The sequence below is a fragment of the Oncorhynchus clarkii genome, chromosome 32 (genome assembly GCF_045791955.1).
Source record: "Oncorhynchus clarkii lewisi isolate Uvic-CL-2024 chromosome 32, UVic_Ocla_1.0, whole genome shotgun sequence".
Classification (NCBI taxonomy): Eukaryota; Metazoa; Chordata; class Actinopteri; order Salmoniformes; family Salmonidae; genus Oncorhynchus; species Oncorhynchus clarkii.
In genome coordinates, this window is record NC_092178.1 from 2,397,875 (window position 1) to 2,410,635 (window position 12,761).

The following is a 12,761-nucleotide window of genomic DNA, read 5'->3' on the forward strand; positions in this document are numbered from 1 at the left end:
AGTGTAAGGGGGAAATTCGTTTTTTCACACAGAGGCATTGTATGTAAGTATGTAATTGTTGTGTTATTTGTTCACTCAGGTTCCCTTTATCTAAAATGTGGTTTTGGTTGAAGATCTGATTTGATTCAGTATCAAACATTTGCAAAAGTAGAGAAATGTAGAAAGGAGGCAAATCCTTTTTCACGGCCCTGTGATTCCTGTAGAGGATTTTATACAACGGAGAACCGGCAACCAACACATCTGTTGGAGCGGAGTTAAACGTTTACAGTCCGTAATAAACATTCAGACACCAGACACACACACGCCATGCACAATGTCCTCCTCCTCCTCTGCTCCTCCTCCTCTCCCTCTGCTCCTCCTCCCCTCCACCTGCTCCTCCTCCTCTTTCCTCCTCCTCCTCTTTCCTCCTCCTCCTCTCCTCCTCCTCCACCTGCTCCTCCTCCTCTTTCCTCCTCCTCCTCTTTCCTCCTCCTCCTCTCCTCCTCCCCCTCCTCCTCTGCTGTGCTGTTGGGAGCACAATAGAAATGCAGAATTTAAATATAAATTGCCTGATTTGCATAAACAATTAGTCAAGTTACCAACCTTGATGTAGGCAACAAAAAAAAAGCCTCCGTTTCCCTTCTGACGTTAAATTTACCACCCACATGTTTAAGGTTAGAGAACGTGCCAACGCCAAAATGAGCTGAAAGTGTATCTTTTACATTTCAATTTCAAATAAATATACAAGACCTGATAAATGACCTCATATGGAATACACACGAAAAGCCAAAACAAAAGCATCAAATCGTCTGTATCAAACGCAAAAAATCATCCGTGCAATTTATTCTCCAATGATGTATGCATGTGCTGTAAAAGCCAGACATCACGCACCTTCTCTCTAGTGGATCAAACCAATTAAACATCACACAACTACTTCCTTTTTTTTAAAAGAGTCATTAGTCTTGCATATGGAAAGTAATTAGACAATAATAAACCTACAGTGAAATTAGCTCACTGCTGATCATTGTTTATGAAAGTCTTCTTCATAAAGCCTGATCACACAGAATAAGATACCTGGTGAGAAACACAAGGTAAGAGTCAAGAGTCAAGGTCTGCTAGGATACTCAGATGATATATTGTATTGTTTACTTTATGAAAAAAAGGATTTCCACTCTTTAGTAGTAACTTTTACTGAACAAAAAATATAAAACGCAACATGTCAAGTGTTGAAATTAAAGATCCCAGAAATGTTTCATACCCACAAAAAAAGCTGATTTCTCTAAATGTTATGCACACATTTGTTTACATCCCTTTTAGTGAGCATTTCTCCTTTGCCAAGATAATCCATCCACTTGACAGGTGTGGCTAATCAAGAAGCTGATTAAACAGCAGGATCATTACACAGGTGCACCTTCTGCTGGGGACAATAAAAGGCCTCTCTAAAATGTGGAGTTTTGTCAAACAACACAATGCCACAGATTTCTGAGGTTCTGAGGGAGTGTGCAATTGGCATGCTGACTGCAGGAATGTCCACCAGAGCTGTTGCCAGTTAATTGAATGTGCATTTCTCTACCATAAGCCACCTGCAACGTCGTTTCAGAGAATTTGGCAGTACATCCAACCGGCCTCACAACCGCAGACCATGTGCAACCACATCAGCCCAAGACCTCCACATCCGGCTTCTTCACCTGCGGGATGGTCTGAGACCAGCCAACCAGACAGCTGATGAAACTGTGGGTTTGCACAGCCAAATAATTTCTGCACAAACTGTCAGAAACCGTCTCAGGGAAGCTTATCTGTGTGCTCATCGTCCTCACTAGAGTCTTGACCTGACTACAGTTTGGTGTTGTAACCGACTTCAGTGGGCAAATGCTGACCTTCGATGGCCTGTAGAAGTGTGTTCTTCACGGATGAATCCCGGGTTTCAACTGTACCGGGCAGACAGGTTGTATGGCACCGTGTGGGCGAGCGGTTTGCTGATGTCAACTGGGCGGGAACCCAGTTACTGAGATTTACTGAGATATTCCACCCAAAACCACCACCTTTTCCTGGATAAATACCTGAGATATATTTTAATTCAGACCCATAACCATTCAGACCCATAACCATTCAGACCCATAACCATTCAGACCCATAACCATTCAGACCCATAACCATTCAGACCCATAACCATTCAGACCCATAACCATTCAGACCCATAACCATTCAGACCCATAACCATTCAGACCCATAACCATTCAGACCCATAACCATTAAGACCAATAACCATTCCATCTTTGTGAAGAGAAGTGAAAGCCTTCTGCATCTAATTCTAGTCCTATATTATTCAAGGATGTCGTTAGATTGATAAAGATAAGGACAACGAAACATATTTCATTTAACTGTTGAAAGCGATTAAGTAATGAAGCAACAATAGAGAGAGAAAGAGGAGGTAGACTAATAACATTAGGGGAAATATTATGAAAGGTATATACAGTTTAAGTCAGAAGTTAACATACATTTTAGCCAAATTCATTTAAACTCAGTTTTTCACAATTCCTGACATTTAATCCCAGTAAATATTCCCTGTTTTAGGTCAGTTAGGATCACCACTTCATTTAAAGAATGTGAAATGTCAGAATATTAGTAGCTGGGGATGATTTATTTCAACTTGTATTTCTTCTGGTTCAGAAGTTTACATACACTCAATTAGTATTTGGTAGCATTGCCTTTAAAATGTTTAACTTGGGGCAAATGTTTCAGGTAGCCTTCCACAAGCTTCCCACAATAAATTGGGTGATTTAGGCCAATTCCTCCTGACAGAGCTGGTTCTAACTCAGTTAGGTGTGTAGGCTTCCTTGCTTGCACACGCTTTTTCAGTTCTGCCCACAAATCTTCTATGGGATTGAGGTCAGGGCTTTGTGATGGCCACTCCAATACCTCGACTTTGTTGTCCTTAAGCCATTTTGCCACAACTTTGGAAGTATGCTTGGGGTCATTGTCCATTTGTGACCAAGCTTTAACTTCCTGACTGATGTCTTGAGATGTTGCTTCAATATATCCACATAATTTTCATCCCTCATGATGCCATTTATTTTATGAGGTGCACCAGTCCTTCTTGCAGCAAAGCACCCCCACAACATGATGCTGCCACCTCATGCTTCACAGTTGGGATGGTGTTCTTCGTCTTGCAAGCCTCCTCCTTTTTCCTCCTAACATAATGATGGTCATTATGGCCAAAAAGTTATATTTTTGTTTCATCAGACCAGAAGACATTTCTCCAAAAAGTACGATCTTTGTCCCCATGTGCAGTTGCAAACCGTAGTCTGGCTTTTTATGGCGGTTTTGGAGCAGTGGCTTCTTCCTTGCTGAGCAGCCTTTCAGGTTATGTCGATATAGGACTCGTTTTACTGTGGCTAGAGATACTTTTGTACCTGTTTCCTCCAGCATCTTCACAAGGTCCTTTGTTGTTGTTCTGGGATTGATTTGCACTTTTCACACCAAAGTACGTTCATCTCTAAGGGACAGAACGCATCTCCTTCCTGAGTGGTATGACGGCTGCGTGGTCCCATGGTGTTTATACTTGTGTACTATTTTTTGTACAGATGAACTTGGTACCTTCAGTCATTTGGAAATTGCTCCCAAGGATGAACCAGACTTGTGGTAGTCTACTATTTTTTTTCTGAGGTCTTGGCTGATTTCTTTTGATTTTCCCATGATGTCAAGCATAGAGGCACTGAGTTTGAAGATAGGCCTTGAAATACATCCACAGGTACACTTCCAATTGACTCAAATGATGTAAATTAGCCTGTTAGAAGAATCACGTTCTGTAACTGCTTTATCATGGTTTGAACGATGTGAGTAATTCCAGTCCATATGATACAGTATAATACAACACAGTAATACAGTTCACACTCAAAGAGGTTAGCCTACTGGAGATAGTTTCATATATTTACCCAAGAGAGCATATAGCTAGCTACAGTGGGGAGAACAAGTATTTGATACACTGCCGATTTTGCAGGTTTTCCTACTTGCAAAGCATGTAGAGGTCTGTAATTTTAATCATAGGTACACTTCAACTGTGAGAGACGGCATCTAAAACAAAAATCTAGAAAATCACATTGTATGATTTTTAAGTAATTCATTTGCATTTTATTGCATGACATAAGTATTTGATCACCTACCAACCAGTAAGAATTCCGGCTCTCACAGACCTGTTAGTTTTTCTTTAAGAAGCCCTCCTGTTCTCCACTCATTATCTGTATTAACGGCACCTATTTGAACTCGTTACTTGTATAAAAGACACCTGTCCACACACTCAATCAAACAGACTCCAACCTCTCCACGATGGCCAAGACCAGAGAGCTGTGTAAGGACATCAGGGATAACATTGTAGACCTGCACAAGGCTGGGATGGGCTACAGGACAATAGGCAAGCAGCTTGGTGAGAAGGCAACAACTGGCGCAATTATTAGAAAATGGAAGAAGTTCAAGATGACGGTCAATCACCCTCGGTTTGGGGCTCCATGCAAGATCTCACCTCGTCAGGCATCAATGATCACGAGGAAGGTGAGGGATCAGCCCAGAACTACATGGCAGAACCTGGTCAATGACCTGAAGAGAGCTGGAACCACAGTCTCAAAGAAAACCATTAGTAACACATTATGTCGTAATTGATTAAAATCCTGCAGCGTAGGTCCCCCTGCTCAAGCCAGCGCATGTCCAGGCCTGTCTGAAGTTTGCCAATGACCATCTGGATGATCCAGAGGAGGAATGGGAGAATGTCATGTGGTCTGATGAGATAAAAATAGAGCTTTTTGGTCTGTCTTTTTTAATGTAGGTCTCATTAAATGTCTTTAATGTAGGTCTCATTAAATGTCTGTCATGTAGGGCTCATTAAATGTCTTTAATATAGGGCTCATTAAATGTCTGTCATGTAGGGCTCATTAAATGTCTTTAATATAGGGCTCATTAAATGTCTTTAATGTAGGGCTCATTAAATGTCTGTCATGTAGGGCTCATTAAATGTCTTTAATATAGGGCTCATTAAATGTCTGTCATGTAGGGCTCATTAAATGTCTTTAATATAGGGCTCATTAAATGTCTTTAATGTAGGGCTCATTAAATGTCTGTCATGTAGGGCTCATTAAATGTCTTTACTGTAGAGCTCATTAAATGTCTTTAATGTAGGGCTCATTACATGTATTTCATGTAGGGCTCATTAAATGTATTTAATGTAGGGCTCATTAAATGTCTTTAATGTAGGACTCATAAAATGTTTTTAATGTAGGGCTCATTACATGTATTTAATGTAGGGCTCATTAAATGTCTTTACTGTAGAGCTCATTAAATGTCTTTAATGTGGGGCTCATTACATGTATTAAATCATTAAATGTCTTTAATAATGTAGTGCTCATTAAATGTCTTTAATGTAGGGCTCATTAAATGTCTTTGATATAGGACTCATTAAATGTATTTAATAATGTAGTGCTCATTAAATGTCTTTAATGTAGGTCTCATTAAATGTCTTTAATGTAGGGCTCATTAAATGTATTTAATGTAGGGCTCATTAAATGTCTGTCATGTAGGGCTCATTAAATGTCTTTAATGTAGGGCTCATTAAATGTCTGTCATGTAGGGCTCATTAAATGTCTTTACTGTAGGGCTCATTAAATGTCTGTCATGTAGGGCTCATTAAATGTCTTTAATATAGGGCTCATTAATTGTGTTTAATGTAGGGCTCATTAAATGTCTGTCATGTAGGGCTCATTAAATGTATTTAATGTAGGGCTCATTAAATGTCTTTAATGTAGGGCTCATTAAATGTCTTTAATATAGGGCTCATTAAATGTCTGTCATGTAGGGCTCATTAAATGTATTTAATATAGGGCTCATTAAATGTCTTTAATGTAGGGCTCATTAAATGTCTGTCATGTAGGGCTCATTAAATGTCTTTACTGTAGAGCTCATTAAATATCTTTAATGTAGGGCTCATTACATGTATTCCATGTAGGGCTCATTAAATGTCTTTAATGTAGGGCTCATTACATGTATTTAATGTAGGGCTCATTAAATGTCTTTACTGTAGAGCTCATTAAATATCTTTAATGTAGGGCTCATTACATGTATTTCATCTAGGGCTCATTAAATGTCTTTAATGTAGGGCTCATTAAATTTATTTAATGTAGGGCTCATTAAATGTCTTTAATGTAGGACTCATAAAATGTTTTTAATGTAGGGCTCATTACATGTATTTAGTGTAGGGCTCATTAAATGTCTTTACTGTAGTGCTCATTAAATGTCTTTAATGTAGGGCTCATTAAATGTCTTTAATATAGGACTCATTAAATGTCTTTAATAATGTAGTGCTCATTAAATGTATTTAATGTAGGTCTCATTAAATGTCTTTAATATAGGGCTCATTAAATGTATTTAATGTAGGGCTCATTAAATGTCTGTCATGTAGGGCTCATTAAATGTCTTTAATGTAGGGCTCATTAAATGTCTGTCATGTAGGGCTCATTAAATGTCTTTACTGTAGGGCTCATTAAATGTCTGTCATGTAGGGCTCATTAAATGTCTTTAATATAGGGCTCATTAAATGTCTTTAATGTAGGGCTCATTAAATGTCTGTCATGTAGGGCTCATTAAATGTATTTAATGTAGGGCTCATTAAATGTCTTTAATGTAGGGCTCATTAAATGTCTTTAATATAGGGCTCATTAAATGTCTGTCATGTAGGGCTCATTACATGTCTTTAATATAGGGCTCATTAAATGTCTTTAATGTAGGGCTCATTAAATGTCTGTCATGTAGGGCTCATTAAATGTCTTTACTGTAGAGCTCATTAAATGTCTTTAATGTAGGGCTCATTACATGTATTTCATGTAGGGCTCATTAAATGTCTTTAATGTAGGGCTCATTACATGTATTTCATGTAGGGCTCATTCAATGTATTTAATGTAGGGCTCATTAAATGTCTTTAATGTAGGACTCATTAAATGTTTTTAATGTAGGGCTCATTACATGTATTTAATGTAGGGCTCATTAAATGTCTTTACTCTAGAGCTCATTAAATGTCTTTAATGTAGGGCTCATTACATGTATTAAATCATTAAATGTCTTTAATAATGTAGTGCTCATTAAATGTCTTTAATGTAGGGCTCATTAAATGTCTTTAATATAGGACTCATTAAATGTCTTTAATAATGTAGTGCTCATTAAATGTCTTTAATGTTGGTCTCATTAAATGTCTTTAATGTAGGACTCATTAAATGTATTTCATGTAGGGCTCATTAAATGTATTTAATATAGGTATCATTAAATGTCTTTAATGTAGGACTCATTAAATGTATTTCATGTAGGGCTCATTAAATGTATTTAATAATGTAGGGCTCATTAAATGTCTTTAATGTAGGTCTCATTAAATGTCTTTAATGTAGGGCTCATTAAATGTCTTTAATATAGGACTCATTAAATGTCTTTAATATAGGGCTCATTAAATGTATTTAATAATGTAGTGCTCATTAAATGTCTTTAATGTAGGTCTCATTAAATGTCTTTAATGTAGGACTCATTAAATGTATTTAATATAGGACTCATTAAATGTATTTCATGTAGTGCTCATTAAATGTCTTTAATGTAGGTCTCATTAAATGTCTTTAATGTTGGTCTCATTAAATGTCTTTAATGTAGGACTCATTAAATGTATTTCATGTAGGGCTCATTAAATGTATTTAATGTAGGTCTCATTAAATGTCTTTAATGTAGGACTCATTAAATGTATTTCATGTAGGGCTCATTAAATGTATTTAATAATGTAGTGCTCATTAAATGTCTTTAATGTAGGTCTCATTAAATGTCTTTAATGTAGTGCTCATTAAATGTATTTAATGTAGGTCTCATTAAATGTCTTTAATGTAGGGCTCATTAAATGTCTTTAAGGTAGGTCTCATTAAATGTCTTTAATGTAGTGCTCATTAAATGTATTTAATGTAGGTCTCATTAAATGGCTTTAATGTAGGGCTCATTAAAATCTACTACTCAAGTAGCATCAGACTTGAATTTTCGATCAAATCCAGACAGGCATATTTATATGCTTCATATGCTTTTGGATGACACTTCCGGTTATTGCAGGAAATAGTGTTTAAGGGGATTATTTATTTTGATTTATTTCACCTTTATTTAACCAGGTAGGCTAGTTGAGAACAATTCTCATTTGCAACTGCGACCTGGCCAAGATAACCCATAGCAATTCCACACAAACAACAACACAGAGTTACACATGGAATAAACAAAACATACAGTCAATAATACAGTAGAACAAAAGAAAACAAAAAGTCTATATACAGTGAGTGCAAATGAGGTAAGTTAAGGAAATAAATAGGCCATGGTGGTGAAGTAATTGAAAATCTTTATACTCTCTTTGGATAATTCATTCCAATCATTTAAAAGTTAACAGCAGGTATTCTGCATGTATAGCAATATAGCAATTAAACACTGGAATGGTAGATTGGCAGAAGATGAATGTACAAGTAGAGATACTGGGGTGCAAAGGAGCAAGATAAATAAATACAGGATGGGGATGAGATAGTTGAATGTCCTGTTTACAGATGGGCTATGTACAGGTGCAGTGATCTGTGAGGTGCTCTGACAGCTGGTGCTGAAAGCTAGTGAGAGAGATATGAGTCTCCAGCCTCAGAGATGTTTGCAGTTCGCTCCAGTCATTGGCAGCAGAGAACTGGAATGAAAGACGACCAAAGGAGGAATTGGTTTTGGGGGTGACCAGTGAGATATACCTGCTGGAGCGCGTGCTACGAGTGGGTGCTGCTATGGTGACCAGTGAGCTGAGATAAGGTGGCGCTTTACCTTGCAGAGACTTGTAGATAACTTGTAGCCAGTGGGTTTGGCGACGAGTATGAAGCGAGGGCCAGCTAACGAGAGCGTACAGGTCACAATGGTGGGTTGTGTATGGGGCTTTGGTGACAAAACGGATGGCACTGTGATAGACTGCAGGGTTAGGGTTAAGGAGTAGGAGGGTAGGTTAGGGTTTGGGTGTAGTGTTTAGGGGGTTAGGGTTAAGGGGTTAGGGTTAGGGGGTAGGGGGCTGATTGGGTCCTTGATGATATCTCTGAATGTGTTTCAGAAGAGGCTGTGAACGAGGTGAAGCGCCAGGCCATGTCAGAGCTCCAGAAGGCGGTTTCAGAGGCGGAGAGGAAGGCCCATCAGATGATCAGCTCAGAACGGTCCAAGATGGAGCGTACGGTGGCAGAGGCCAAGAGACAGGCAGCGGAGGACGCACTGACTGTCATCAACCAGCAGGAGGACTCCAGCGAGGTAGGACACTTTATTGATCTATTATACCATAATGTATTTATTATTGATCTATTATGTACCAGAATGGCTGTTTTATTGATTTATGTGCCAGAATGTATTTATTATAAATGTATTATACCAGAATGTATTTATTATATATTTATTATACCAGAATGTATTTATTATATATTTATTATACCAGAATGTATTTATTATATATTTATTATACCAGAATGTATTTATTATATATTTATTATACCAGAATGTATTTATTATATATTTATTATACCAGAATGTATTTATTATATATTTATTATACCAGAATGTATTTATTATATATTTATTATACCAGAATGTATTTATTGTACCAGAATGTATTTATTATATATTTATTATACCAGAATGTATTTATTATATATTTATTATACTAGAATGTATTTATTATATATTTATTATACCAGAATGTATTTATTATATATTTATTATACCAGAATGTATTTATTATATATTTATTATACCAGAATGTATTTATTATATATTTATTATACCAGAATGTATTTATTATATATTTATTATACCAGAATGTATGTATTATATATTTATTATACCAGAATGTATTTATTATATATTTATTATACCAGAATGTATTTATTATATATTTATTATACCAGAATGTATTTCTTATATATTTATTATACCAGAATGTATTTATTGTACCAGAATGTATTTATTATATATTTATTATACCAGAATGTATTTATTATATATTTATTATACTAGAATGTATTTATTATATATTTATTATACCAGAATGTATTTATTATATATTTATTATACCAGAATGTATTTATTATATATTTATTATACCAGAATGTATTTATTATATATTTATTATACCAGAATGTATTTATTATATATTTATTATACCAGAATGTATGTATTATATATTTATTATACCAGAATGTATTTATTATATATTTATTATACCAGAATGTATTTATTATATATTTATTATACCAGAATGTATTTATTATACCAGAGAAGACACTAAATGGGATATTGCCTACATCAGTCCCAAGAGGAGACACTAAGCAGGATATTGCCTACATCAGTCCCAAGAGGAGACACTAAGCAGGATATTGCCTACATCAGTCCCAAGGGGAGACACTGAGCAGGATATTGCCTACATCAGTCCCAAGAGGAGACACTAAACAGGATATTGCCTACATCAGTCCCAAGAGGAGACACTAAACAGGATATTGCCTACATCAGTCCCAAGAGGAGACACTAAACAGGATATTGCCTACATCAGTCCCAAGGGGAGACGGCCACACATGAGTATTTCGTTCTCTCTTTCGCTCTCTTCCCCTTTCCCCCAGATTAGCCGCTCTGTGTGTTTGGAAAGGTGGTACCAATTCTGCCGAGGAGGACGATGTGGAGGGACCGCTGATTTACTAATCACTATGTGGAGGGACTGATTTACTCATCACTATGTGGAGGGACCGCTGATTTACTCATCACTATGTGGAGGGACCGCTGATTTACTCATCACTATGTGGAGGGACTGATTTACTCATCACTATGTGGAGGGACTGATTTACTCATCACTATGTGGAGGGACTGATTTACTCATCACTATGTGGAGGGACTGATTTACTCATCACTATGTGGAGGGACTGATTTACTCATCACTATGTGGAGGGACTGATTTACTCATCACTATGTGGAGGGACCGCTGATTTACTCATCACTATGTGGAGGGACTGATTTACTATAATCTATAACTATAATCACTATATAGGAGTCCTAAATACAGCGTTTAACCAGTTAGCATGGAAACCAACACTCACCGCTCAGCCCACATCTGACTCTAATTGTGTTCAGCCATGTTTAGGAGAGAGCCTTCCGGAGTATGGCTCGGTAGCTGTTTAGCTCTTTTGGTCTTCCCAAGTCTGTTTGGGTTTAATTATCTGACTTGTCGCAAATGTGTCCTTATGTTTCACTCTGTGGGATGTTGTGGTGTACAATAGTTCTGTTGTAGGTTACTTTCTGTTTCTCTCTGTTTTCCTTTGTTGTCTTCATACACATTAATTTAAGACTAATTTGCCTGCTGTGAAATCCTGTGAAGTTCAAAATACTATTTATTTTCTCTACACTGATAAATCGGAGTGTTCTTATTAAAAGGTCTTTAAATAATGTTTTCCTATTACAAAGCACACAAAGTATTAAAATTATTCAAATCCCAAATTGTACTAATTCCTCTCTCTCTCTGTGTAGAGTTGTTGGAACTGCGGGCGGAAGGCGAGCGAGACCTGCAGCGGCTGTAACACGGCGCGCTACTGCGGCTCTTTCTGCCAGCACAAAGACTGGGAGAAACACCACCACGTATGTGGCCAGACCCTCCAGGCCTCCAAGGCAGCCCAGCAGCAGGGTACAGAGACCTCCGCTCCTATCAGCTCCTCCACTACGCCCTCTAGTGGAGGAGGCAGCCCAGCCGGAACCCCGCCCATCGCCACACCCCGCTCCGGCACCCCAGGAACCCCCTGTACGTTGGAAACCACGCCGCACTAAACCGGGGGGCCATCCGGGGAGCCGTCGGAAACTCCCAGTAGCACAACATGACTGGCTCACTTGATGCTAAATGCTAAGGCGCTAACGCTCCGACAAGAGATGTAGACCTATCTTGGAGTAGTAGAGGCTCCACACGAGACAGGAGGTTTATACATGTAGATCAGTCACATTGACTTGCCATGATTAACAAAGAACACACAAAAATGTTATTTGTTTTAATTATTATTATTATTGTTGTTGTTGTTGTTGTTGTTATCAATGCCCTTATTGTTGCTATTGTTATTAGCGTCCGTTGTCGTCCGTTTGTTGTTGTTGTTGTTGTTGTTTATTGCTATTCTTTCATTCCTTTTTTTCATGTAAATATGAAGATAGAAAGTGAGTGGATAACAGCAGTGAAAGTCCACACAAATACATCTGACATCCCCTTTGTTGAGTTCTGTTTTCTAAAAGCTTTGTTGTTTTCCTCTACTACCTGGGATATATGATATAAAACCAGTTGACCTCATTAAGACACCAAACAACATACCAATGGATTACTACTACAACACAAACACTGTGCAAAAAGCTGAAGCCAACTCTCTTATTATGGGAAGACCACAAATACAAAGAACAGACTGACAGACTGACAGACTGACAGACAGACAGACAGACAGACAGACAGAGGGACTGTATCTGCCAGCAGCAAGGTGCAGATATGGAGCAGATTGTAAAGGAACCGCAGCTGTTCCTCTTGACTAGTAATAATATCCAGGTCAGTGGACTGATAAAGATGTGTCCCTCCCTGAGGGATGGAAGAGAAAGGAGCCATACAAATTACCAACCATGGTTACCAAGATATAACTAATACCTGACCCCTGGATACCAAGATATACCAAGATATAACTAACACCTGACCCCTGGATACCAAGATATACCAA

General features: G+C 37.7%; 1 protein-coding gene across 2 annotated transcripts in view; it reads left to right on the forward strand.

Annotated features, from left to right (window-relative positions):
• Positions 1-12,274, forward strand: part of LOC139391806 (protein CBFA2T1-like) — a 171,338-nt gene extending 159,064 nt beyond the window's left edge. For both annotated transcript variants that reach the window (XM_071139363.1, XM_071139362.1), the window contains exons 10-11: positions 9,104-9,294; positions 11,551-12,274. In XM_071139363.1, the coding sequence (XP_070995464.1) occupies positions 9,104-9,294; positions 11,551-11,844 (485 nt within the window). In that variant the 3' untranslated portion in view covers positions 11,845-12,274. The remainder of the gene's footprint in view (positions 1-9,103; positions 9,295-11,550) is intronic.
• The last annotated feature ends 487 nt before the right edge of the window (positions 12,275-12,761 follow it).